The sequence below is a fragment of the Palaemon carinicauda genome, chromosome 15, assembly GCF_036898095.1.
Source record: "Palaemon carinicauda isolate YSFRI2023 chromosome 15, ASM3689809v2, whole genome shotgun sequence".
NCBI classification, from domain to species: domain Eukaryota; kingdom Metazoa; phylum Arthropoda; class Malacostraca; order Decapoda; family Palaemonidae; genus Palaemon; species Palaemon carinicauda.
Window position 1 is genome coordinate 138,808,396 of NC_090739.1, and position 27,975 is coordinate 138,836,370.

At 38.5% G+C, this 27,975-nt stretch overlaps 1 protein-coding gene across 3 annotated transcripts in view; it reads right to left on the reverse strand.

Moving 5' to 3' along the window:
• Positions 1–27,975, reverse strand: part of ssp3 (short spindle 3) — a 177,572-nt gene that overhangs the window by 113,056 nt on the left and 36,541 nt on the right. For 2 of the 3 annotated variants that reach the window (XM_068388744.1, XM_068388741.1), the window contains exons 4-10: positions 27,575–27,682; positions 26,675–26,778; positions 24,494–24,643; positions 18,883–19,773; positions 16,449–16,580; positions 15,817–15,966; positions 10,125–10,205 (exon numbers count right to left, since the gene is read on the reverse strand). In XM_068388744.1, the coding sequence (XP_068244845.1) occupies positions 10,125–10,205; positions 15,817–15,966; positions 16,449–16,580; positions 18,883–19,773; positions 24,494–24,643; positions 26,675–26,778; positions 27,575–27,682 (1,616 nt within the window). The remainder of the gene's footprint in view (positions 1–10,124; positions 10,206–15,816; positions 15,967–16,448; positions 16,581–18,882; positions 19,774–24,493; positions 24,644–26,674; positions 26,779–27,574; positions 27,683–27,975) is intronic. The other variant, XM_068388742.1, reaches the window with a different exon arrangement.

Genomic DNA, 27,975 nt, shown 5'->3' on the forward strand with positions numbered 1-27,975 from the left:
GGCAGGTTGATTTATGGAAATTGGCTCATATGGCTAAGCAATGAAGCCAAGGACCCCATTAAGAAAGGAAGTACAACGGAGAAAACCCATCAATTGCACTATTAAGTGGAAGACAGGAATTATAAATGGAAGTAAAGCAGAAGGCTAAAACGTTAAAACATGGAGACAAAGGAATACTGTAAAAACCCATTAATAATGCCTAAAATATTATTCCCTGATGGAAATTTCAAAAGACATTCAGTAAACAAACACTGTATGAAGATGCTTCAACTTAAAATGGGTCTTTCCTTATTTCCTTGAGTTAGTCACTGTAAATCAGACAAGCTTTGTATAGCTAGGAAAAACAGAGAGTACTTTTAAAATCTACAATTTCTTTCTATGCATTTCTATGCATATATAAAAATCTTTTTCTCCCATGGAAATTCCAGTCTCCTTGATGCCATATGACTTCAGCAACCTCTTATCAACCCATCATAGGAATGAGCAGGCTGATAGGGCCCGGCTAGTAATTGGTTAATGAAGGAATCTTGCTTCCCTAGAAGGGGAATGCAATCTGGACTTAAATACCTGGCGGAGGATGACCTATGGATAGGTATTCATTTCACCCGATGGGGATCAACTACTTCTAACAGATCCAGTCAAATACGAATGGTACTCAGTAATGTAGCTTACCAACATCAATGTTATTTCCAGTGTATAACAGTACAAAAGCTTCACTCCAAGTAATGGGAAGGAAAGGAGGAAAAAAGGAGGAAGAAAGAAAAAGCAAAATGTTATTTTGATTATAAAATAAATTTTTGAATATACTTACCCGGTGATTATATAGCTGCAACTCTGTTGCTCGACAGACAACTCTACGGTAAAAACTCGCCAGCGATCGCTACACAGGTTGCGGGTGTGCCCAACAGCGCCATCTGTCGACCAGATACCCAGTTCTCAATGTAAACAAAAACTCAATTTTCTCCTCGTCCCACTGCGTCTCTATTGGGGAGGAAGGGAGGGTCATTTAATTTATAATCACCGGGTAAGTATATTCAAAAATTTATTTTATAATCAAAATAACATTTTTCAATATTTAACTTAGCCGGTGATTATATAGCTGATTCACACCCAGGGGGGTGGGTAGAGACCAGCAATATATGTTTACACTTTTATGAGCTAAGAGTTTTTATTTCATTTTAGAAGTTATCAAAATAACAAAAACAAAATAAATAGGTACCTGGTAAGGAAGTCGACTTGAACAATTACTCTGCCTTTTAAGTACGTCTTCCTTACGGAGCCTCGCGATCCTCTTAGGATGCTGATCGACCCCTAGGATCTGAAGTATCAAGGGTTGCAACCCATACAACAGGACCTCATCAAAACCCCTAATCTAGGCGCTCTCAAGAAATGACTTTGACCACCCGCCAAATCAACCAGGATGCGAAAGGCTTCTTAGCCTTCCGGACAACCTAAAAAACAACAATAAAAACATTTCAAGAGAAAGATTAAAAGGGTATGGAATTAGGGAATTGTAGTGGTTGAGCCCTCACCCACTACTGCACTCGCTGCTACGAATGGTCCCAGTGTGTAGCAGTCCTCGTAAAGAGACTGGACATCCTTTAGATAAAAAGACGCAAACACTGACTTGCTTCTCCAATAGGTTGCGTCCATTATACTTCGCAGAGATCTATTTTGCTTAAAGGCCACGGAAGTTGCGACAGCTCTAACTTCGTGTGTCCTCACCTTCAGCAATGCTTGGTCTTCCTCACTCAGATGGGAATGAGCTTCTCGTATTAACAGTCTGATAAAGTAGGATAAAGCATTCTTTGACATAGGCAAAGATGGTTTCTTAACTGAACACCATAAAGCTTCAGATTGGCCTCGTAAAGGTTTAGTTCGTTTTAAATAGAACTTAAGAGCTCTCACAGGGCATAAGACTCTTTCTAGTTCATTGCCTACCATATTCGATAAGCTGGGAATATCGAACGATTTCGGCCAAGTTCGAGAAGGCAGCTCGTTTTTGGCAAGAAAACCAAGTTGTATCGAACATGTAGCTTTTTCTGACGAAAATCCGATGTTCTTGCTGAAGGCATGAATCTCACTGACTCTTTTAGCTGTGGCTAAGCATACCAGGAAAAGTGTCTTTAAGGTGAGATTTTTCAGGGAGGCTGATTGTAGCGGCTCAAACCTGTCTGACATGAGGAATCTTAGTACCACGTCTAAATTCCAACCAGGTGTAGCCAAACGACGCTCCTTCGTGGTCTCAAAAGACTTAAGGAGGTCCTGTAGATCTTTATTGTTGGAAAGATCTAAGCCTCTATGCCGGAAGACCGATGCCAACATGCTTCTGTAGCCCTTGATAGTGGGAGCTGAAAGTGATCGTTCTTTTCTCAGGTATAAGAGAAAGTCAGCTATTTGAGCTACAGAGGTACTGGTCGAGGATACAGATACTGACTTGCACCAGTTTCGGAAGACTTCCCACTTCGATTGGTAGACTCTAAGGGTGGATGTTCTCCTTGCTCTAGCAATTGCACTGGCTGCCTCCTTCGAAAAGCCTCTAGCTCTCGAGAGTCTTTCGATAGTCTGAAGGCAGTCAGACGAAGAGAGTGGAGGCTTTGATGTACCTTCTTTACGTGTGGCTGACGTAGAAGGTCCACCCTTAGAGGAAGACTTCTGGGAACGTCTACTAGCCATCGAAGTACCTCGGTGAACCATTCTCTCGCGGGCCAGAGGGGAGCAACTAGCGTCAACCTTGTCCCTTCGTGAGAGGCGAACTTCTGCAGTACCTTGTTGACAATCTTGAACGGTGGGAATGCGTATAGATCTAGATGCGACCAATCTAGGAGAAAGGCATCTATATGTATCGCTGCTGGATCCGGGATTGGTGAGCAATATATTGGGAGCCTCTTGGTCATCGATGTTGCAAAGAGATCTATGGTTGGTTGGCCCCAAGTGGCCCAAAGTCTCTTGCATACATCCTTGTGGAGGGTCCATTCCGTTGGAATTACTTGCCCCTTCCGACTGAGACAATCTGCCATGACATTCAAGTTGCCTTGGATGAACCTCGTTACTAGTGATATGTTTTGACCTTTTGACCAGATGAGCAGGTCCCTTGCGATCTCGTACAACGTCAGTGAGTGGGTCCCTCCTTGCTTGGAGATGTACGCCAAGGCAGTGGTGTTGTCCGAGTTCACTTCCACCACTTTGCCTCGAAGGAGAGACCTGAAACTTTTCAAGGCCAGATGTACTGCCAGTAGCTCCTTGCAGTTGATATGCATGATCCTTTGATTCGAGTTCCACAGTCCCGAACATTCCCGACCGTCTAATGCCGCGCCCCAGCCTACGTCCGATGCGTCCGAGAAGAGAACGTGGTTGGGAGTCTGAACAGCCAGGGGAAGACCCTCTCTTAGGTTGATACTGTCCTTCCACCAAGTCAGGCAAGACTTCATCTTCTCGGAAATGGGGATCGAGACCGCTTCTAGCGTCTTGTCCTTTTTCCAGTGAAATGCTAGATGGTATTGAAGAGGACGGAGGTGTAGTCTTCCTAATGACACAAATTGTTCCAGGGATGATAGCGTCCCTACCAGACTCATCCACTTCCTGACTGAACATTGTTCCTTCTTCAGCATGTTCTGGATGCATAACTGGGCTTGGCTTATTCTGGGGGCCGACGGAAAAGCCCGAAAAGCTAGACTGTGAATCTCCATCCCTAAATACACAATAGTTTGGGATGGGACCAGTTGTGACTTTTCCATATTGACAAGGAGACCCAATTCCTTGGTCAGATCTAGAGTCCACTTTAGATCCTTCAGACAGCGACGACTGGAAGAAGCTCTGAGAAGCCAGTCGTCCAAATAGAGGGAGGCTCGGATGTCCGATAAATGAAGGAATTTGGCTACATTCCTCATCAGCCTCGTAAATACAAGAGGAGCTGTGCTTAGGCCAAAGCACAGGGCTTGAAACTGGTAGACAACCTTTCCAAAAAGGTTGGGAGTCCGGGTGGATGGGGACGTGGAAGTAGGCGTCCCTTAGGTCTAAAGAGACCATCCAGTCTTCCCTTCTGACCGCTGCTAAGACTGACTTTGTGGTCTCCATGGAGAACGTCTGCTTTGTGACAAAGACATTCAGAGCACTGACGTCTAGCACCGGCCTCCACCCTCCTGTCTTCTTTGACACCAAGAAGAGTCGGTTGTAGAATCCCGGAGTTTGAAGGTCCGAGACTTTGACCACCGCTCCATTCTCTAGTAAAAGAGACACTTCCCGTTTCAAGGCTCGTCTCTTGTCTTCCTCTCTGTACCTGGGAGAGAGATCGATGGGGGACGTTGCTAGAGGGGGTTTCCGTACAAAGGGGATCTTGTACCCTTCTCTGAGCAACTTCACAGATTGTGCATCTGCGCCTCTCTTTTCCCAGGTCTGCCAGAAGTTCTTGAGTCTGGCTCCCACTGCTGTCTGAAGATGCGGGCAGTCAGACTCTGCCCTTAAAGGACTTGGATCCTTTCTTCTTTCCTCGTTTCCCTTCGGCACGAGCACCTCCTCTGCTGGAGGCTCTGCCACGAAAGGGCGGAATAAAACGGGACGCTGGAGTGTCCATCCTTGGTCTAGCTGACAAGGTAGGCAAAGGGGTAGCTTTGCGAGCGGAGGACGCAACAAGATCGTGAGTGTCCTTCTGTATCAATGAAGCGGCTATTTCCTTAATCAGGTCTTCTGGAAAAAGGCACTTGGAAAGAGGAGCAAAAAGAAGCTCGGATCTCTGGCACGGTGTAACTCCAGCTGAAAGGAATGAGCATAGGTTTTCACGCTTTTTAAGGACTCCGGACACAAATGATGCAGCAAGCTCATTAGACCCATCACGTACGGCCTTGTCCATGCAGGACATAATGAGCAAGGAAGTCTCTTTCTCTGTCGGAGAGATCTTTCTGCTTAGGGCTCCTAGACACCAGTCTAAGAAGTTAAAAACTTCGAAGGCCCTAAAGATACCTTTCAAAAGGTGGTCCAGGTCCGAAGATGACCAACATATCTTTGAGCGTCTCATGGCAAGGCAGCGGGGAGAGTCTACAAGACTTGAGAAGTCGCCCTGGGCAGAGGCAGGAACTCCCAAGCCGAGAACTTCTCCCGTGGCATACCAGACGCTCGATCTAGAAGAGAGTCTAGCAGGGGGAAACGCAAAGGCTGTCTTCCCTAAACTCTTCTTGGACTGCAACCATTCTCCTATCACCCGCAAAGCTCTCTTGGACGAGCGTGCGAGGACGAGTCTAGTAAAGGCAGGAGTGGTAGACGGCATGCCTAACACAAACTCTGACGGCGGAGAACGAGGAGCCACAGAAACAAACTGGTCCGGAAACAGCTCTTTGAAAATGGCCAAAACTTTCCTAAAGTCCAAAGAGGGTTGAGTAGACTTAGGCTCGTCCAAATCTGATTGTGGTTCATCTATGTGTGCATCAACATCATCATCAGAAAGTCCCTCATCCGATAACTGATGAGGAAACGGCAACGGAGTGGGTAACGGCTGGTTCGCTGAGTCCGGTCGCACGGGTGCATGCGTGACTGAGCCGGACGCAACGTCATGGAACTGCTGCCCAGTCTGTGAGCTGGCAACAACCATGGCAGCGCGGGGACGCACAGCGTCTACTCCAGACTGTCTGGACTGATGTGGGTGCGCAGTGGAAACCACACTGGGTTGCGGAGGTTGACGCACCGCGTCAAAACAAAGCAACTCTGACGGTTGTTGAACCTTCCGAACATCAACGGCAACCTCCGTGCGTCGCTTAACGTCAACATGCGGCTGGCAGATCACACTGGAACGCATGGGTGGAGGAACTCTCTCAACTGGTGTGCGTGAGAAGGTTACCTCAGCGTCCACAGGACGCACAACCGATCGTGTGGAAGGTTGTAGGCTAGGTACTGCACTAGCTGGTGCGGCAGCAACCTTCTCCGCACGAAAGTCCTGCATTAGAGACGTCAGTTTAGACTGCATGTCTTGCAGTAGAGACCACTTAGGGTCTACGGGAGCAGGTGCGGCGACAGACGGTGTTACTGTCTGAGGCGGTACCGCTTTGCCTCTCTTAGGCGGTGAGCAGTCATCGGATGACGGCAGCGAGTCCGAACTGACCCAGTGGCTACAACCGGGCCGTTGGACTTGCGCTGAAGGGACCGACTTGCGTTTTAACGGTCGTGAGACCTTGGTCCAGGGTTTCTTGCGAGAAACACCTTCCGAAGACGAGGTATAAATGGGCTCTCTCGTCTTAGTTAGGTAGGAGCGATCTTGGGTAGATACGCCCGATACCACGGAGGGAACGTCTGTTCGCTGATTAAAGCCTCTCGAACCCATTTGTCGTACGACATTGCTTCTCCCCTGGACTTGGGAGCTTGCAAGAGGTCCCGGACTAGGAGGACGACAGGCACGAACAGACGAACCCTCAAGCGCAACACTATCCACAACACTATCACTCGGCACTTTAGCACTTCCCACTGCACTTTTGCACTTAAGCTCCTTCACATCCGCCATGAGCTGATTACGGTCACTAGCAAGGGACTCAACTCTCTCACCCAGAGCCTGGATGGCACGCATCATATCAGCCATCGATGGTTCCTGAGTGCCAGGAGGGGGGTTAGGAGCAACCACTACAGGGGAAGGAATAGGTTGTGGGGCATGAGGAGAGGATATGTCAATAGAACGAGAAGAACTTCTCCTAACTCTATCTCTCTCTAGCCTACGTGTATACTTTTGAAATTCGATAAAATCGAATTCCGAAAGGACAACGCACTCCTCACACCGATCTTCCAATTGACAGGTTTTATCCCGACAATTGGAACAAACAGTGTGAGGGTCGATAGAAGCCTTCGGAAGACGCCTTGAACAGTCCCTAGCACTGCACTTCCTAAATTTGGGGACTTGTGAAGGGTCAGCCATTTTGAATTGGTCAAAGGGAAATTCAAAAAACTATCAAAAAGTCATCAACAAAGAATCCGTTATCAAAAAGAGTTCAAGGATTTGTGTGAAGAGAAACCCTGCACAGCGAAAGCTCAAAACTAGAATAAAGTACTTCACCAATTAGATGTGAAAAAACTCCAGTTTAGCAACAGCGAGTAAGTACGTCTTGTCGACACCTCGACAGAGAGAAAATTGAGTCTTTGTTTACATTGAGAACTGGGTATCTGGTCGACAGATGGCGCTGTTGGGCACACCCGCAACCTGTGTAGCGATCGCTGGCGAGTTTTTACCGTAGAGTTGTCTGTCGAGCAACAGAGTTGCAGCTATATAATCACCGGCTAAGTTAAATATTGAAAAAGAGCCATTTATTCTACCCTTCCACAAGATTTACAAATAACACAGTAACATAAGGCAAGATGCATCTTGTCCTGTAAGGGAAATGGGCTGGTTAGATAACTACAGAGATGCCACCAGCGTTGACAGACTTGTGGGTACACTCCCTTAGGAGGGCTGAAGGTTGTTGGCGTATCCAAACTCCAGCGCCTGTCTGACTGTAGATTCTTCAGAGTCTAAGCACTACATCGGGTTGATACCTCAACACCCCTTAAGGTCAAAGCGTATGTTCTCAAGTCTCACAAAATTAGAAAAGTGTTTTGTGACAATTTTTTCTTGATTCTGCTAATGGTAAGAAAGAAATACTGACACTTGGGTAAGAGATGACAGGTCTTCCATAAGCTATGACCAAAGAAGAAACCCTACACAGAAGAGGGGTTACATTCCCTGATAGTTCCAAGGCAATACTCTAAAAGTGCTGACAGGTCGGGAATCATTCTGCATGTGGTCATTTGGGAGCAGCCATGATCATCCTGAGACTTGGTGTGGTCAACATCAGTTGATCAGCTGCTAACCAGAAGGAAATGGATCAGGAAATGGATCCTAAGTTGTTGAAAGCACTTTGAACACTGCCCATAGGTCTTGCACGGGGAACAAAACACAGGAAGCTTCCTGTTAGTTTTGTAATGAACAGAAAGGATTCTAATGATTTATGCAAGGCAAGAAATCTCCCAGTTATGCAAGGATGTAAGGACCACTACAACATTTTACAACTTGCACCTGGCAACTTAGGCCTGTCTGGCTAATACATTTCTCTCATCAGATATGTACCTGGCTGACAGGTCTATGGTGTTGGTACACCACCCTGATGCGCATCAAAAAATCTAATTTTCTTATTTCGTGATTTTGTGAAAAGTTTCAATTTTAGAGCGCCACCTAATTCAGTAGAAACAGTTTTTTGTAGAACTTAATTTCCTTTATAATTAGGCTCTATACTCCTTCTCTGCATGATGCACTGTTTTTGCAAAAAAAGGAGCATATGAAACTAATATAACCAGCCAAAAGTTTAAAAGTGGGATTTACACTATTTTACAAAGGCAGAAGTACTCCCTTTTGGATATGGTGTTACTAAGTGTCTACAGTATATAACATATTCATGTAATAAACAAACTATTTCCAAAGGGATACTGTACATAAAGTTAAAATAACTTGAATGCACAAAATTATATAAAACAAGAAATACAATAAAAACATGAAATAAATGGAAATATAACTTGAATTTACCTATAGAAAGAAGATTCGATAGCCTGAATGGAAACTGCCTTCTTAGATGAAACAAAATCATGCCACTCTCAATTTAATATTGTTTTTAAAAATTTAATAGATGCTCTCAACTTATTATTTTGGCATACCATTACTAATACCCTTCAAGGGCTCAATTGTGTAAGAATAATAATAAACTAAAAAAATATAAATGAAACAAAGAAACTAAAAATGGTGTTTTGCTTGTGTGTATTAAGAGAGGGTAAATAAAACTGAGTATATCTTAGTATAAAACTTTTGTCTTGGTAGAAGTTATGCCACTGGTTATAATGTTCAACAGAGTGAATAAAACTGAGTGTATCTTACTGTAAAATTTTGTCTTAGTGAAAGTTATGCCAATGGTTATGTTTCTCAGCCGTATAGACTCTAGCATGTTGTATTTGGCCCTTCAAATCTCTGAATATTGTTCAATTGCCTTGACAAAAATAATCCAAAAATATCATTCAAACACCAATTTGTTGTGTTCAAAAAGCACTTCACCTCCAAGATCGAACTGTAATTATATTTTAGCACCCTTTGGTTACTCTCTGGAGAAAACCTGAAATATTGCAGGTCTGGTACTTCTTTTATCAGATGCATAATTCAACAGGACTGCTAAGGCACACCAAGATTCATATAGCTCACTAAAATCTTTTCTTGAGTGAAATTGAATATTGGAGCATCATGAAATTAAAGGGAAGACAACAAAGATGATAGATGAAAAGTAAAAGGTAGAGTATATCAGCTGGGACCAAAATACCTTTACAAAGGACTTCAAGCCACAGTGTAAATGTTAGTTCCTAGAGGGTATGAAGGTCTGAAGACAAACCAGTAGCAAATGGCACTTGCTTTCCTTCTCTAAAGTTTGAAGCTCTGAAGACAAACCAGTAGCAAATGGCACTTGCTTTCCTTCTCTAAAGTTTGAAGCTCTGAGGACAAACCAGTAGCAAATGGCACTTGGTTTCCTTCTCTAAAGTTTGAAGCTATGAAGACAAACCAGTAGAAAATGGCACTTGCTTTCCTTCTCTAAAGTTTGAAGCTATGAAGACAAACCAGTAGCAAATGGCACTTACTTTCCTTCTCTAAAGTTTGAAGCTCTGAAGACTACCCATAACAAATGGCACTTGGTTTCCTTCTCTAGAGTTAATCTATGTAAAGCCCTTTTCAAAGCATTGAATAATTTCCAAAAACTATTCATAAGTACCTATGGTTTGCTCATATTAGATACTGTAAATTTAGGCTATAATTCAAAGCTTATGCATACAGAAAGGGTTGTATGGATGAATTTTTCTTACATTATGCTACTAAAAAACCTGTCAAAACTTTTCTAAAATATTGAGGTTTGTGTAAAACATGGGTTCATATTTGAAAACATTAGTTCAGTTAAAATGAATAGTTATATAAAACAACCATTTTTTTCCTTCACTAATTATATATTTGCAATGTCATCTGCGTCTGGAATTCAAAAGAGCAAAAACCATTACTCCTACAGAAAATAGATAATATAAACATGCTACCACTACTGTACTTTCATAACAACGAACGAAATGATGTACTTTGAGGTGCAATGTCTTACATTTGTAAAAGAGTTGATCCCAGGATGTTTTGCCATGCGCGAGTCAGTGACAGTGGTGTTGGCACGCATCAAACCTTTACCCTGTGAAGAGGCAGTACACTCCAATGTATGAAAATGTTGGCAAGGGTATATAACAAGGTGTGTAACTTCCATCTAGTTATGTTGAATACTGTACTTCATGCACTGTATTTATAGAGCTGGATTTGAAGGATATGCATACAGTCTAGCAATGGTTAATAGTCTACACTAATAGCTAAAGTAGACTAACTACATTATTTCAGTGGTAAAAAATATCCTGAGTACAACCTTATTTTCTGGGTCAAAATCCTTGGGAATGGTCACGTTTATAATTTTGAAAAACTTTTTTTGCAAAATCAATAAAAAGACAATAAAAACATTTAAATAATTCTTAATCAAAAACCTAAACTACAATTACTGTATCAACATACAACAGCTATCACCATTGGGAAATTTGATAAAAATTAGACGCTATATTTTTATCAAATTTATATAAACAGCTGATCTCATAAAAAATTAAAGCCTCTTAAATGGTTATACCTGTATAGTTATATAGTACCCCTTTTTAAGTCAATTCAATATACTGTACAATATTTCCAGCTTGATGTCGGTTATTCTTGAATTTAAATACCAAAATAAAATCAGCGTTACACCCTTTTATGTAACCTTATGTCAGTCTCAACATGAAAATAGTATAAAAGCAAATACTGTAGGAAAAAATTTAATTTATGAAACTAGTAAATCCTGTACTGTATTGTACTGTACATAGTCTACCTGCATTCATTATCAAAATGCCAGTACAGTACTGTTCTCTATATTTCTTCACCCTTTAAGAATACAGGGTAGTTTGAATCCAGTCTTCAAGGTAAATACTGTAGGAGTTTTCTTCAAAATGCTCATAGCTGGGATATGATTTATGGACAAGCAATTATGTAACCTATGAACAAAACCTAACACCCTTCGAATGGAATGAACAAAATCCGCAACAGCAATGTATTGCATGCCTAAATCTAATGAAGGTATATTTTAATACTACTTTTCCCATCTGAAACCTGCCACTGAAGAAAAACAGAATTTTAATAATAAAATTTATTTCTATACTCACTTGATATTCATATTACTTCTTCAGGAGCTAGGTTCAATTGACTTTTACCCGTAAAACTTTAACATGTTGAAATTTTCCCATTTTCTCTCCCTTCAATAAAAACATGCCCTTGGTACAGGAGAGAACATTCTAGCAGTAAGTGGTAACAAAGCACCACTGCGTCTCGTATTGCACTTCAGTTTATTCAGTCGTCCAGTACCGATCAGATCTACACTGTATTAGTTTTCTCCAGATTGTTTGCTTATCACTGCACATTAAGATGTCTTCCCGTTTTTTTTTTTTTTTTATTAATTACTACATCGAGTGTATACGGGAATTGTTAAAGTTCAGAAGTCCAGTGAATATTCTCTTATACGGTAACTCTGGTTCTACCTGCCCTATTGCAAACCTAACCTAACTCTCAAAGTTGAGTTTAGTGTTCAAAGTATTTGTTCCAGCAAGGGTTCTGAAAGTTCGCTGTGCATTAAAGATTCAAAAGTGTCTCACAAAATCTCAAATGCTTTCAGTACTTTAGACCCTTCTGCTGCTAAATCCTTGCAGCTGCAATCCTAGTTGCTCTATAAAGCAACTACATTGTGGGGTAAAAGACCAAATGAGTAGATAGGATCCAATGTCCCTCCATTTGCTAAAGTAAGTTCCGAAATTACAACGTATTACATAGGTGGATGGAGTGACATATTATATGATTCCCTTGAAGAGAGTGACGGCCCATTAAAATTTTATTTTAGGGTTACTTCAAACTATATAATTTTTTGTTTCTAGATTAATTTCTTTTATTTGAAAAATATATGATTGATAATTTTCTTTACAAAAAATCAAAATAGGAAATCATATTTCAAATTTATACATATTTTACTAATAATGTTTTACATATGGAAGTTTTAAATTTTACAAAAAGTGACTTGCCAGATTGCAGACAATAAAATTCCCAATCTTTTCATGTTTGGTATGAATGACAAATACCTGTCGACATTAAAAAAAAAAAAGTATATTTAATTTTTCTCCGACAATTTCAAGTCTAAAGAAAACGGACTTAAAAGTTCATTTGTAGGGATTGGTTGTTTAAACTTTAATACGAATAAGTATGGACTTTTAGCAATAATTTCCATCGTCACTAGAATCTTAAGGACATCATCCTCATATTTTAGGGTTATTTACTAATCAATGGAGAGCCCCTTCCTTCCAATAAACATATGATACATGTATCAAATGCCCGTTCATAAGTACAAAGTGGCTAGCATAACGAATTCTAGTCTGTTTATTTTTCTGGACAAATTTTTACAGTTTTCATCTCTGACACTTTACATATCTATCAGCACAACCATAACATAATAAGCAAAACATACAACTGCCATATCGACTATAAGAGAGCTGATAATCTAGTCCTTGAAAATCATAGAATATGGTGGTGCTACTGTATATGGGTATATGGGATACTAAAATAAATAGATTTCCCTAAATTTCTTTAATAAAACATGAATAAATATGTACCAAAGTCAGAAAACAGTTGCATAAGGGACCTTGCACTAATACACTAAATGGGCCTCTTAGCAATAAATCAAATTGTTTTCATTTGAAAAGCTATTTGAAACAAAATATACATTCTCCTAGGCAATAATGCAATAATCTGAATTTCCAAAATTCTAAGCAGAGGTCGAGAGTCCTGCTCCCCAAACTTTGTGCGGTTGAATGAAGTTTCAACTAAACTCAAAATTTTCTTCATGTTTTGTTGGGCAATGTGATCTATTCACTTGTAAGCTCGACCATTAGCTCATCAAAGGTAATTCAAGTGAGGTAAATGTTGGCACTAGTACGTATATAAACAAAACAAGTCAGTCGCGTTCATACACAGCATCCCCTGAATTCACTCCGGTTGTAAGCCTACCAGGAAATCAGCTGAATTTCCCTCGGTTCTTCCTGCGATACCGGAGATGAAAGAAGCAACCTTGAAAGTGAGGAATTATCTTGGAATATGAAGAAAGCAACTTTGAAAGTGAGGAATTATCTCGAAAGATGAAGGAAGCAACCTCAAAAGTGAAGAATTATCTCAAAAGATGAAGGAAGCAACCTTGAAAGTAATTATCTCGGAAGATAAAGGAAGCAAATTGAAAGTGAGGAATTATCTCGGAAGATGAAGGAAGCAACCTTTATAAAAAGAAATTATCTCAAAAGATGAAGAAAGCAACCTTGAAAGTGAGGAATTATCTTGGAAGATGAAGGAAGCCACCTTGAAAGTGAGGAAATTTCTCGGAAGATGAAGGAAGCAACCTTGAAAGTGAGGAATTATTTCCTTTTTAAACCTTACATAGCCTTGTTGCTGAGAAATAGCCCGATAAGTTGGCTAAGTTTAGCAGCTTCTCATTCTTCCAAATCTGCGGAAATAGCCTCCTCCAAAACCAGTTATTTCCCTCAGTTACCAACTTTGTGCTGAATAGAATTGACATATTGTCTCATATTTACAAAATGGCTAGCAATTCAGGTTCCTATTTAAGCGGTCTATAATGCATAGAAGTACCGACTTGTATAAGACTCATCTATTGCATAATATTGTCTTAATTTTCAATTGATTTTCAGTATTGACCATAACATTGCACCTCAAAAACTAAAATCTTTTAATGCAATTTGCAAGTTAGTTGATTAAACAGATGCTGTTTGTGAGCAATCAAGAAGGAGTGTTCTTGAATCACTATACTTGCCAGTTTCTAGCATTCTTGCATAGGAAATGCAGTGTGTTTCGAATAAATAAAAATATATCCTTCATTAAGATTGTGATAAGTGTTTATTGTGTTTTAATTTATCTTCCCTAATAAATTTGTTAGTTTTTGCATAAAGAAATCAGTTTTAAATACTGTTGCGAGGAGTACTGTAAACAGAACGACTGACATTGGTTTTCATGATAGCCAAAAAAGCAAGCCTAGTTAATAATGAGTAACAATATTCGTTGTCCCCTTCCTGTCGAGTCAGTGATGAATTTCTAAATCTTAACTTATTAAATTCATCTGACTTGCTGTATCTGCTCGGTTGCTTACACTAGCCTGACTTCCATAGTTAGGTCTATTGGTCATAATTACTCGACATTCCTTCAGTAATGGTTCTGAATGTTCACTATGCTTTACACCGTCACGTTCCTCTTGTAGCCTCAAATTCTTTTAACTACTTTTGATCCTTCTGGATCTAAGCCCTTGCTGTTCCGCATACCTTTTCACTCTATTAGATATCTACAGATTGTGAGGCAGAAGACCAAGTGGGTGATATGGATCCACACATCCCTCGTCTCGCTACTGCAAGCAATCTAAAGCAGCATTGTTTATAATTTGGGAGTTGGCATTTCAGATATTAGATGCTCTTAAATTTTTATTTAATTGAATCTTTTTAAATAATTTTGTTGTTGGTAATGTATCAGCTACTGCTGGGTGATCAAATCACATTCCAGATGAAAGTGTGTTTCTGTTTGCTTGCAAGTTTGCAAACTACCTCATCATAGGGTAAATACTAACACTTGTGCTTTTATTACAATTACCAGTGTGGCTATAAAGATATAAATATTATAGTGGGTTATTTGTATTCAGTGAAGAACTTAAGTTAAAAATTGGGAGGTGAGGTTACACAGGCCATGCCTTTCATCCATGGGCCTCTGCATAGGTGCAGCACTAACGTACCAGTTGAAGACAATGAAGCACGAGTTATGTGCTCCTAAAATCTTACAATAAAACTACCAATACCTTTCAATTCCCACATTTCATTGTGGATAAGTGTCTTTAAATTGTTATAACTTTTACAGAGAATATCTGTAATTTTAGTTTTACTTAGTCTTTAATCTTTGAGACCTCTAAGACATTGTGTTTGGTATTAGACTACTATAGTAGTCCGTTGACTAATTTCTTTACAAATTCCTATATAATGTCCTCCTTTGAGTACATTATTACAACAAATAAACAAAAAATCTAAGGCGAAAGCATTGTATAATACAAACATTAAACATTATTCTTTAAACAACTACCGTACCTGAAAAAACCTTTCTTGGAAATTATGAAAAAATAAAATCTATCTTAAAATTCCATCACTTCAATACTTACCCAGTATTCATTGCGGTATTTGTGTATATGTTATTCAAAACTGTGCTTCAGAAGTATACAGCACAATTAATATTGTGCGAGTCATTGGGATAAAACATAATTAAATTAAATAACAACTCATTCAGAACTTAAATGGGGTTTCTTCATACATCATATTTTTTTACCACAAAAAATGAAATAAATAAGGCTGTACTCACGAGAACAATATCTCTATACTGTATAAGGTTGTACTCACGAGAACAATATCTCTATAATTTTCTTAAGTTATATTTCCTTAAACCAATGCTAACCCTTTTCTACATATTACAGATTTATTTTGTTCAAAGCAGAATGTGATCAAATTTAGCCCATTTCCATTATAAGCATTCCTGAAGTACCATGCTAATGTTCTAAGAAAAATTAGTTACCCAAGTCCTACACTTTATATGTTATCTCAATAATTCATTCAGTTTTCTACTGCATTCACATAAAATCAATAGATATTTTTACTTACAGGTGACGCTAAAGTTGTGTACGATCTCGTGAAAATCGGCCGTGACGACCCATTACCAGTGCGTCCATCAACAGTCTTGCGAACCGATGGTGGACTAGAGGTAGATTTGTTATCACCAACCCTCCTTAACGTCAACCTTCCACCAGATCCCTGTTAGAAAAAATGAAGAACAAACTATTCATAGACACAGTAATGAAATGTCTAAAGTTCTTGAAACAACTACTTTATACCCTTGAAATAGAATTATCAATAGATATGCCTCTACCATTCCGTCACTGCCATTAGCAAATGAGGATCATGAAAATATTCAACAAATAATATTTCGGCATCAATGACCTTAGATGACAGGATGCCAGAAAACCTCAAATCAATCAATCAATCAATCAATCAATCAATCAATCAACAAATAATAAATCAGAATGATAAAAGGTCTTAAATAAAACAAAATGCAAACAAGGCACTTCCATATACAGTAAATGAGCAGGTTTTGTTCCTGAAGGTTTTTCTTCAAAACAAGATATGATATACTGTACTAAAATTAAGCAAAACAATGCCAATATAACTAAACTAAGTAACCCAATTTGAACAGGACACAAGTTCATAAATTCTAACTATATCAGATATTCACAAACCTGCTGTTTAGTAACATTTCCTTTGGCATCCATTACCCTGGGCGATGCCTGTCGATTGTTAGCACTATTCACAGGCCGTGGATATTTCTGTGGAGTTCTATTCTGATTGTACGCTTGTCGAACTTGAGATGCCTGGATAAAAAAAATATAGATATTTATAGAAAGTATATAATTCTCCTTATCCAGCAAAGCAATACCTCAACCATTAGTTTCTATAAATAACAAATGACATCTAGAAGTTGGTTTGTTGCTTGAATAGATTATGAAGATTATAGTTGATCACTGTAATAAGTTCAATTCAAAATCACCTGACAAGACAAAACCACAATTATCAAATTCTAGTGAGAATTACTAAGTTACTTTAGCTCTTATCATTAAACATCTAACTAATCGTTGCAATGTAGTAAAATACTATTCGTTGAGATGATGGTGATAATCAAAGATATACAAATGAAATTCTCAAATAATGGGAAGTCTTATATAACTAAAAAAATTGGTTTCGACCTGTGACATAATTCAGAACTGTATTGTTAGGTGTACTGAAGTCAGAATGAAAGCTTTCTATCCCTTCCATCACTTGTTTCCAAATGCACATCAATGTCAGTCACAAGGAAGAGGCATAGAAACCCCACCAGAGTGCTGGTATACTAGATTGGCAACCAAGTTACTCAAGTGCAGTTGAAGTGAATGGAATAAAAACTTTACATGAGAAAATGGAGCATCAACCAGCAAATACTGCCATAAATACTGTATTATATGCAATAGAGCAAACTGCAATGCGGTTGCTGGGGGACTGAGACTAGTCGAGCCACAATTAAGTACATCATACTACCAACAGGAATCATGCTCAATTCCAGATTTCCTGTCATTTTGGATATGCTGGATTTAATTTCTATTTTACATGATAAGATACTCAAAAGTATTGGCCCAACAACTAAAAACTGCAACTATATATGTATTTACAAAAATGAATACAGTAGTAATTCGTGTAATAAACATTTATGATAAAAACCAATTATCACAGTACTAAGTTTCAAACTTAAATGTATACAGTACTCAAAATTAGTGAGCACTAGCCCGTATATATATTACGGTCATTTTGGAAAAATTGTCAAAATTCGTGGTCACTTTGCAAAATGACCTAAAAATCTCGACATTCTGCAAAAGGGCCAAGATTTTGGTCCATTAACAAAATTAGTATCTTCGTTGGTAAGGTTACAAAATGTCCAATCAGCAAGTAGCTAGCCTAACCTAACCTAACCTAAACTACTTGCTGATAGGGCATTTTGTAACTTTACCAATGATGATACTAATGATTTTGTAAATAAACCAAAATCTTGGCCCTTTTGCAAAATATCGAGATATTTAGGTCATTTTGCAAAGTGACCACTAATTTGGTCTTTTTGCATAATGGCCGCGCATTTTGTAAAATGACCAATTTTCCAAAATGACCGTAATATATATATACGGGCTAGATATATATAGTGGTGTTTTCTCTCTCCTCTTAGCTATAGGCAGTCCAACCATGGGTAAGCACTAAACTCCAAATGACACAACAGTCTCTGTCTCAGGTGGATTTTCTCTTAGGGAGGTGTGCTACTATTACACACATGGCTGTAAAGGCCTCTAATGATAAAGCAACAACTAGACAAAAGTTGCACTTAACTCCACCATGGATCATATTTTGATTCAAAGTATTTTGACAAGCAAGGCATCAGGCCTGACTAAAGATGCTTTCCTTTTGAAGGTGGATGCTACAGTTTTCTTGAAATTAATATTCAGTATTTCCCAGTCGCAAAAGTAACTATCTTTCCCTCTACATAAGTGTCCACCAATAAGTACTTCTAAAGGGCAAAAGTGTGATTTTGTTTAAAAAAAAAAAACCTTTGAAATAGATGAGCAGCAAATATGTATACAAAATTTAAAATCACACTCTTTTGAAACAAATTATCCCGGCATAACTGCAAAATAAAAATACCAACACTATTACACAGGTTAAAAAACTACATTGAAAATACACAAAGAAAGATGGATAGGCAACACTGAAACGAGCAGATGTCCACCAAAAGACCATGTTGAAAAAAGAAGCAAGTGATATCTCATAATAGGGGGCACCCATTAAACTTACCTTTCTTGTCTATAACAAGCAATTCTAAAAAAGATCTCATCTTGGGTAAGTTATTGTCTTTTCACGTGAATGCAAACAATTGTATTTGCAAGAAAAATATGCCCTTATACAGATGCATAAGATTCTTTACTAAAAAAGGATGACAACTATACTAATTGAATCTAAATGTCCTTTTTCACTCAAATTATAAGAAAAATTAAATACAGTTTACAATTAAAGATTTAAAATAGCAACAACACACTGACCATAATAAAACCTCTTTTATAAAAGAGCATTAACAAAAATTCAGATTCCTAAGCTACTTACTTTATTCATATTAACAGTTGGAACAGGTTTCGAAGAAGAACTTCTTCCCTGAACGACTTCCGCACAAGATCTTTTGGCCTCAATATTTTCCAACTTTGGCTCAGTGTGTTTCATTTCTTGCACTTTTTGAGGGGTCTCTTGAACTTTAGAACTGCAGTCTTTCGGCTTGGTTGTTACACCCTGTACACTAGTTCGTGGTTTTGATTCTTTCATATTTGGACTATCAAGGGACTTCGTATTCGGATCCTTTTCTTTCTCGCTCTCAATTTCAACTTTCTTATCTTCATCACTAGTTTTAACATCACCAGTACTCAAGACACTGCCATCTTTGTTTTCATGCAAGGGTGAATTTGAATTCACTTTCACATCAGATGCCTCTGTATCCACTTTGGTTACACCATCGCAAGTAGCTGCTTCAGATTTGCTGCACTCATCTTTAGCATCAGAAATGACCTCATCCTCTTCATTTGAGTTACTTTCTTTCTCGCATTCCTTTTCCTGGATACTTTCTAGAAGTTCCAGCGATGATTCCTTGACAATTCCAACTTTTTCATCCTGACACTTAATATCAGACTGGCCCTTGAGAAGTTCACTGTCAGAACTCTCTATTTCACATACATTTTCCCTGGCAACGTCAGATTTGCTCTCTGACTCTGGTTTTGATAGATTCTCTTCCTGTTGTTCTTCTATACTTGCCTGGTGGACAACAATTACAGGTTTTGAAGGTGTCACAACTTTTACATCATTTATGCTAATCGGAAATTTTTCTGTTACTTTCTTTTCCACATTACCATTGCTATTTACATATCCCGTCCTATCTGGTTTCACTTCAAATGTTAGAGCTCTCCTTACTTCATTCAGTGTTGCCATCTTTTTATCTTGACTCATGGCCTGAAAATATGCAGTGAATGAATACCTTCACACAATTTCCTTTTTTCTTAAATAAAAAATTAAGTGTTAATTGTATAGCAGAGGTAACAAAAATACTAATGATTGCCTGCTCTCTTTATGTTAGAAAAAATAATATGATTCCTAAATAAAAGTGTTCTACTGCCTTTTCAAGAGAAAAAAATTTATATATCTATATGAAACTGAAGAATAGCTAAATCACAGTCATACATTAGTACAGATATTGAGCTCAAGTTTATCCTTTCAATTGGCATGCTAAGTAATAACACTTGAAAATAAGAAAATCCCCAATACAATTTACAAAATGTTCACAACTTTGATGTTATTCAATTTGTTATCCAGAATAACCATTTTAAAGTCCGTAGTTGATGCCCTATCAGAATTAATAATAGTTCAGCAAAGCCACCAACTAATGAATAAAGGTACTCTAAATACTTGCAGCCTGCCAGTAGACTGATCCAGTTCCAGTTTTGCAAACTGAGATTTTATTGAACACCTATCCCTCCAACACCCATCACTAAATCATAAACATTTTCACATCACCTTCACCATTTAAAGGGTTAGAAATTTCTTTAGGCCATTGCTAAATCTTCCTGAAATACAATCTGGTCTAGGTTTTCATCTGTACTACATTTCTTGAACCTTGCTTCAGGTCTTTGTGCCACCACTTCTATATCTGCTGTTTCTTTGACTAACGATTCCTAACCCATATACTCTTTACATGTACAAATTATCAATTCTAAATCTTGAGTTCCAAGTCTATTTTCCAGCCTCTTGACAACACTATCTGCCATTTCCTTATTCCTCATAAATTTCACTCATTCACTTAAGTCTTACAACCAATGGTTCTCAGTACTAAAAAGCATACAACTGAGGCTCTACATAAGACATGTAAGTCTTTATCAGGACCATCACCATCAGTATTTCGTACAAGAGCTTTTCTCTCTAGCTACAGAGTACAACTAAAGATTTTTCATGTAGGCAGAATTTTCCTACACTTTTCACAATCCATGGAACTTGTATGGTATAGCACACATTTATATTTACCAAAAGGATTCTTAAAACGATATAAGCAATGATCATTAAAAAAAATTACAGTACATAAAAAAAGAGTGAGCACCCATCATAAAATAAAAAATAAAATTCTGTTCAGATAAAAACAAACAATATCATCAAAAACTCATATTTTTTTCTTCAAGTAATTTGTATTTTTCTAACCTCACAACCATGAGTCATCCTTTAATAGGAATGATTTCAGTTAAGCTGAAACTCAGCTGTTAAAATTATGGGCCACTACAGATCCTAGAAAGAACTCGTCAAAGGACTTGTGAGTACACTCTCTTGGGTAGTGAGCTGTGAAGGTTGTCTGGTTCTTTAACACCTGGCTTCAACACTTGTGCCATTAACAGGATCTTCAAAAATGCTAGTGTTACACCAGTCATCCTAACTTTTTGAGTGTGCGCATATGCAGGTTCTTTTGGATTCCCAGCAGAAGGGGAATACTTTCCCTTATTGTTTCTCAAAGCCAGCAGATGATGTTTCTATTGATATTCTTCTTATACCTACTAGATTTTGCAAAAGCCTTTGACAAGGTAGACCATAACATATTGGAGAAAAAAATGAGAAAGCATAATATTGTGGGAAAGATAGGAAAATGGGTAAAAGAATTCCTGCAAAAAAGAAAACAGATAGTGGTTGCAAATGACGAGAAATCAGATGAAGCCCAGGTAATATCGGGTGTGCCACAAGGTACGGTACTAGCTGCACTGCTGTTTGTTATTATGATCTCATACATAGACTGTGATGTTGAAAACTCCGTAGTGAGAAGTTTCGCCGATGACACAAGAATAAGCAGAGAAATTACTTGTGATGAAGATAGGAACTCACTATAAAGAGATCTAAACAAAATATATAAATGGGCGGAGATAAATAGGATGGTATTTAACTCCGATAAATTCGAATCAATAAATTATGGAAACAGAGAAGGAATGGTGTATGCATACAAGGGACCTAATAATGAGACAATCACAAACAAGGAAGCAATTAAAGACCTTGGTGTAATTTTAAATAGGAATATGTTATGCAACGACCAAATAGCAACACTGTTGGCTAAATGTAAAGCAAAAATGGGAATGTTATTCAGACACTTTAAAACAAGAAAAGCTGAACACATGATTATGCTTTACAAAACTTATGAACGTAGTACACTCGAGTACTACAATGTGATATGGTACCCACACTACCAAAAGGATATTGCGCAAATAGAGAGTGTACAAAGGTCCTATACTGCTAGAATAGAAGAAGTTAAGGACCTTGACTACTGGGAAAGACTGCAATTTTTAAAACTATACAGTCTAGAAAGGAGAAGAGAATGCTACATGATAATACAAGCATGGAAGCAAATAGAAGGAATTACTGAAAACATCATGGAGCTTAAAATATCAGAAAGAGCAAGCCGAGGTAGATTAATAGTGCCAAAAAATATACCAGGTAAACTGAGAAAGGCGCACAGGACATTAATTCACTACGCACCAGCATCGATAATGCAGCGACTATTTAATGTGCTGCCAGCTCATCTAGGAAACATATCAGGAGTGAGCGTAGATGTGTTTAAGAATAAGCTCGATAAATACCTAAGATGCATCCCAGACCATCCAAGACTGGAAGATGCAAAATACACCGGAAGATGCATTAGCAACTCTCTGGTGGATATACGAGGTGCCTCACACTGAGGGACCTGGGGGAACCCAAACAAAAAATAAGGCAATAAGGTAAGGTAAGACCTAATGAACATGTTTTGAAGCTGCAGTTTGAAAGATTGGGTTTGCTTCTGACAGTGTCTTAGTGTCCTCAAAGGATAAAGAAGCAAAGCACCCAGATCATCGGTCACATTCCTAAGGGAGATGTTATGTTGAAGGTCTCAAACCTTGGTTTGTCCACAGTAGGGTTTTGAGTTTTCACGACAAACTCAGGGACAAAGATAAAGGAGACTTCTCAGTCCCTCAGAATGTCTAATACTGTATTATACATGTCGTAAATTTTTCCCAGCCACTTCACCACGGCCAGGTCAAGCAAAATCACTGTTTTCAGAGTCAGGCCTTAACCTGATACTTGCTGTAAAGGTTCATAAGGGGCCTTCTTGAGGGACAATCTACGCTGGTGGCTCGAGTTCTCCTGGCAGGCATGGTGGCTCGAGTTCTCCTGGCAGGCATGGTTGCTTGAAGCTTCTCATCAGCACTGTCACTTCCCAAGATGAGGAAAGGTCTAGGCCTTTCAGTTTGAAGACTTGGCTTTCACAGCTGAGACTGAAAGGAGCTTCTCTTGGCGGAGGTAGACAAGAATGTCTGCCATCAGTTGAACAAAGGCTTCGACCGGAGAAGTACCCCTTCTATGACATCTTTCACAGAAGAACTCCTTGCCAGAAGCTGACAGAGTTCTTGCTTGAGGGTACATTCAGGCACACTATTCAATCTTTCTTTATTTCCTTTTCCCACTGGGCTATTTTCCCTTATACTTATAGCATCCTGCTTTTCCAATTAAGGTTATAGCTTAGCTAATAACAGTAATAATAATATTAAAGGTGAGTATCTGCCAATAAATGCACCAACAGCAGTCTAGACCTGGCTGGAAGGGTCACGTCAGACACACTTTTTATCATAGCAGCAGTGGCGGAAGAGGTAGCAATGGGGGACTGTGAAGTCCTAGCGAGAGCTTGCACCAGTCTTGCCATGGAAGGAATGCCTTTCAGACCTAAGGAAGGCCACAGACCTTTGAGCAAAGTCCTAGGTCGCTCTTCTCAGTAACATCTGGTTTGCTATGATGTGAAAGGTGGAGGTTTCCTGGTTTGCTGGGGGAATCAGGTAAGACCCTTCACATACACCCAGTGGATACTGAAGTTCTTGGTAGTCTTCCTTCTTTGCTATACCTCCGAAGGAGAGGGCCAGAGAAGGCTCTGAAGGTAGAATAACTGGGGTGAAAGCAGAGATCCAGCGTATTTCTTCACCCTCAAAGACGACCCTGAAAGTGAAGAATGTCACTTCAACTTTTTCTTCCTCCTTGTCATATTCCAACCCACAGTGGTGACAGTTATTCCCTACTCTCTACAAGGGTGATGCCTACGAACAGTCATGCCACCTCCAAGATGGGAACAAGGAATGGAGATCAACATTGATCCTGCTCATAAAGGTGTCACATTTATGGCCAATGACACCAGGCCAGGACTGCATGTTCACATTATGTTTCTCCATTAGAAATCAAGCAGCAACTAAATACTTTGCAAAGAAAAAAAAAAAAGAAAATTAAAGCAGCCAACTAAAGACCACCAAGCGTATGTCCGTACTGCTCGGTAGTTGAAGTCAAAAGTGGGTACTCAGGGTCTTGGTGGGGTGGTTGGGGATTCCCCGCTACCTACCAGTACCTACTGACACCACATAAAACTCAACAGCCGAGTTCCACCTTCGCTGAAATCATACTCCTAATAAACGACAATGGTTTGTATCCGTGTAGGAATAAATGACTTTCAATGTGTCTGAGATTGATGACCAATATCTTCTTGACTTATATAACTGCACTTTTATTTACCAAAGCTAGGAAGTATAAAGACTACAATGCGAGCCTAAACAACAAAACATGAAACATTTTCCAGAAGCTAAACTAGTCATCAGAATGGAATGCATTATTGAGAATCTCTTCCCTAAGTTACCTTTCCAGGAGACGATGAGGTACGGATTTCCCAAGACACAGAGTTTGGACGTTGAGGAGGGGGTGTGTGCTCGTACTCCCATTTGACTTTCAGCCATTCTATCAGCTTCTTGAAGTCACTAGTATAACGCTCAAGTATCAAGATAGTTTCCTGAAAATTTAAAACCAATGAATTTTAACGCATGAACTTTCACTAAACAGACATATCAACATACTGCAAAAAAAATAGAAAGCAAATGAATCACCACACTGATAGTTTACTCGCCTTACACATCGCAAACAAGATTATTATTAGTCAGGAACCACTCTTCCCAAGGATCAGGTGATGGAGACAGGCGCGAAAAGCACAAATTATTGCCCTAAGGTGGGATAACTCCTAACCTAACCTAGCAACTCATTGCCCATTGCCTACACTCAGATAATTATCAAGTACAGCCTAATAATGATTTTACTTGGTTTCCATCACAGTATAAATAGTTTGTAATTAAATCAGTAAATGTACAGTATATGTGCACATGTGTACACTACGTACTAGACAGGGTAAGGCTACAGTACAGTACGTAACACTACAATATGTAGTCGATACGCCGATTCATTGATTGATTGAGAGTTCTCTGGCATCCTGTCATCTAAGGTCACCGATCCTGACATCATTTGTTATAAATAAAAAATAAAAGGAAATTCAATTCAAAACAATAAAAGTAAAGATCTCCTTATAAAAGTTAAATAGCTTTCAGAAGACCTGCTTCTGGAATAAATCTAAAAATATCACTAGCATAGTACGACACATCGTGTCCAAGAATCTTGGCAAGGGTGAACCTGCCATCTTCACCTCGAGCCTCAAACAGATATCTATTAAGATGCTAAAAGTGGGGCATTCAATCAACAAGTGCCTCACTGTCAACGGTACCAAACAGTCGTTGCAATATGGCTGGTGTTGCCCAGTCAAAAGCAACTTGTGTTAACCGTGTATGACCAACGCGGAGACGACAAAGAGTAGTCTCCCACTTTTAGGGTATTGTGTTATATCTCCAAGGAGATATAAAATTTGTTATTTTACTAATCTTATTTCCTTCTAAACTATCCCAATGCTGTTGCCAATTATCATAAAACAAATTCTTAATGCTTGATAAATAATCATTACAGAGGATGGAATACCTTTCTGATAGCAACTCAGCTGAAGCATTCTTTGCTAGTAAATCTGTCTTCTCATTCCTAGACCCCATAGCTAATTCTTTAAGAAATTAAAGCCTTCTATAACTTTAAAAGTTTTACTGTCTGCCCACCATGAAGTACGAGACAAAAACTTTTAAAATATTCAGAGCCTCAAGAAATTTTACTTTTAGAACTTTCAAGTTAGGAATCCATGTCAACTTGCAATCAAATATTAATCATAAAAATCTAGCTTCACTTACACATGGGATCTGTTAATCTTTAATGTACATATCTGGTTCTGGATGTTACTCTCTGAATAAGACACAGAAATGGACAACAACAATTTTGCTTGTCAAAAATCAAATCCATTCATATCAACCCACCAAATAATTTTTGTCAATTGAGAGTTACAGTTTTCTCTCAACCATTGCCATTCTAGCTCCAGCAAATTATATGGAGAGATCATCTACAAATAGTGTAGAGAGAATATCTTGGGGAATAACAGAGAATATCCTATTAATGACTAATGCAAATAGGCTTACACTTAGCACACTAACCTGGGGAACTCCTCCCTCCTGACAGTTTCACCTACACTAACTTGAAAAAACCTATATGATAAAAGTGCTTGAGTGGACAATGGTAGCTCTCCTCTCAATCCCAAATTATGAATGGTTTTAAGTATGCCATATCTCCATGCATTATCATATGAAAGAAAGTAGAATTAAAAAGATACACCACTCAATGTGGCAATTTCTTAACATATAAAATAGCAAATACTTGGAATAGACTTCCAGCGGATGTAGTCAACAGTAACATGGTAAAAGAGTTCAAGAATAAGTTAGACGAGATCATAAGAACTCTCTAAATGCTTAAACTACATCGTTCTACCAAAGAGTAAATGGAGTCTCCACGGATTGACTAAGAAAGCTGGGTTCTACATGCAAAACTATAGTAAATCACTTTACTTATGACCTGCACATAAATATTGTTAAAAGGAATGAAATGCTCCAGTTTAACAGTTACTTACCTTACACTCGACAACACTCTCGTCATCTTCACAAGTCTGGTAAATCTCATCAACCGCTTGCTGGAGGTTTCGAAATAGAAAACCCCAATGGCGAGCTCTCAAGCCTGTAGAGTAATTTTTACCACTTATTGTATCAGAAAGATATTTTGATTATCAAAACACTACACTGAGGAGAAAAACAAATTATAGTATCACAAATTCTAATAAATAACATGACATATAACACATAGATTCTCAATCTAAATTCTGTTGTTCTACTAAAGTATTAGCGAACTATCATTCTGTACGGTACTGCGCTAAATAATAATGCATCAACCCTAAACAGACATTAGATTATCTATTTATGAAACTACTTGACCAACTCAGCAGAAAATAATCGACGCGACTGTCCAAAACATGGCATAACTCAGAGAAGAGTTCTTTACAGGATTCTAAAGAAAAACTCAATTTTCAAAATAGAATCCAAACTCCCAATAATCATAAATTTTTTTAAGGAATTATCCCCAATTAAAACATTGGTACCCTTTTCAATAAATGAGGTCTATGAAGCTCTAATAACAATGCCAACTTGAATCAAAACCTCAATTAACAGCTTCATAGTATGGTACACTACACGTCTTTCTCAATATTGGTAATCTTTGAAATTCTTTGCCTACTTCCAATTTTCACAATTCAAACAGCTTTTCTACTTTCAAGAAGCAGGTCTATTGCTTCCTTAATTACTGAACAATACCCATATTAATTCTTTTTACTCTTTTTCATGTTCTTCAGGGCTAAGTTTACAATGGAACTGGGTTGCCCATCTCACTGGCCTCAGAAAAAATCATAAATAAATATGGTAAATAAGCAAGTAACCAAACATGAATGTAGAAACTAAAACTGAAGTTAAAAAATACTTACACAGCTTTGGATCCCTGCCGGCAGAAGCTGATCTTGGACGCTTGACTGATTTTGTTCCTCTTCGTGGAGCCATGTCTGCTACTCGTTTCACTTCTCTATGACGAACAGCTGAAAAATACCCGCCATGATTGTTAACCATGCAAAATTTAATGATGTACTGGAAATAAATGGTAACAATTAAATATAACTTACCAAACCCAATTCATAAAGTTTCGCAAGTAATTTTAGTACAGTAATAGACAGATCCCAAAGGCATGCCCTACCTAATAAACAAAGCAGTCCATAAGTAACTGAACACACATACAGTTATCAACAACAAATACCAAATATGATCATGCTTCATAAAAATATAAAAAAGATTAGTTTTGTATCAGCCAAAATTAATTTTCTTCATGCACATC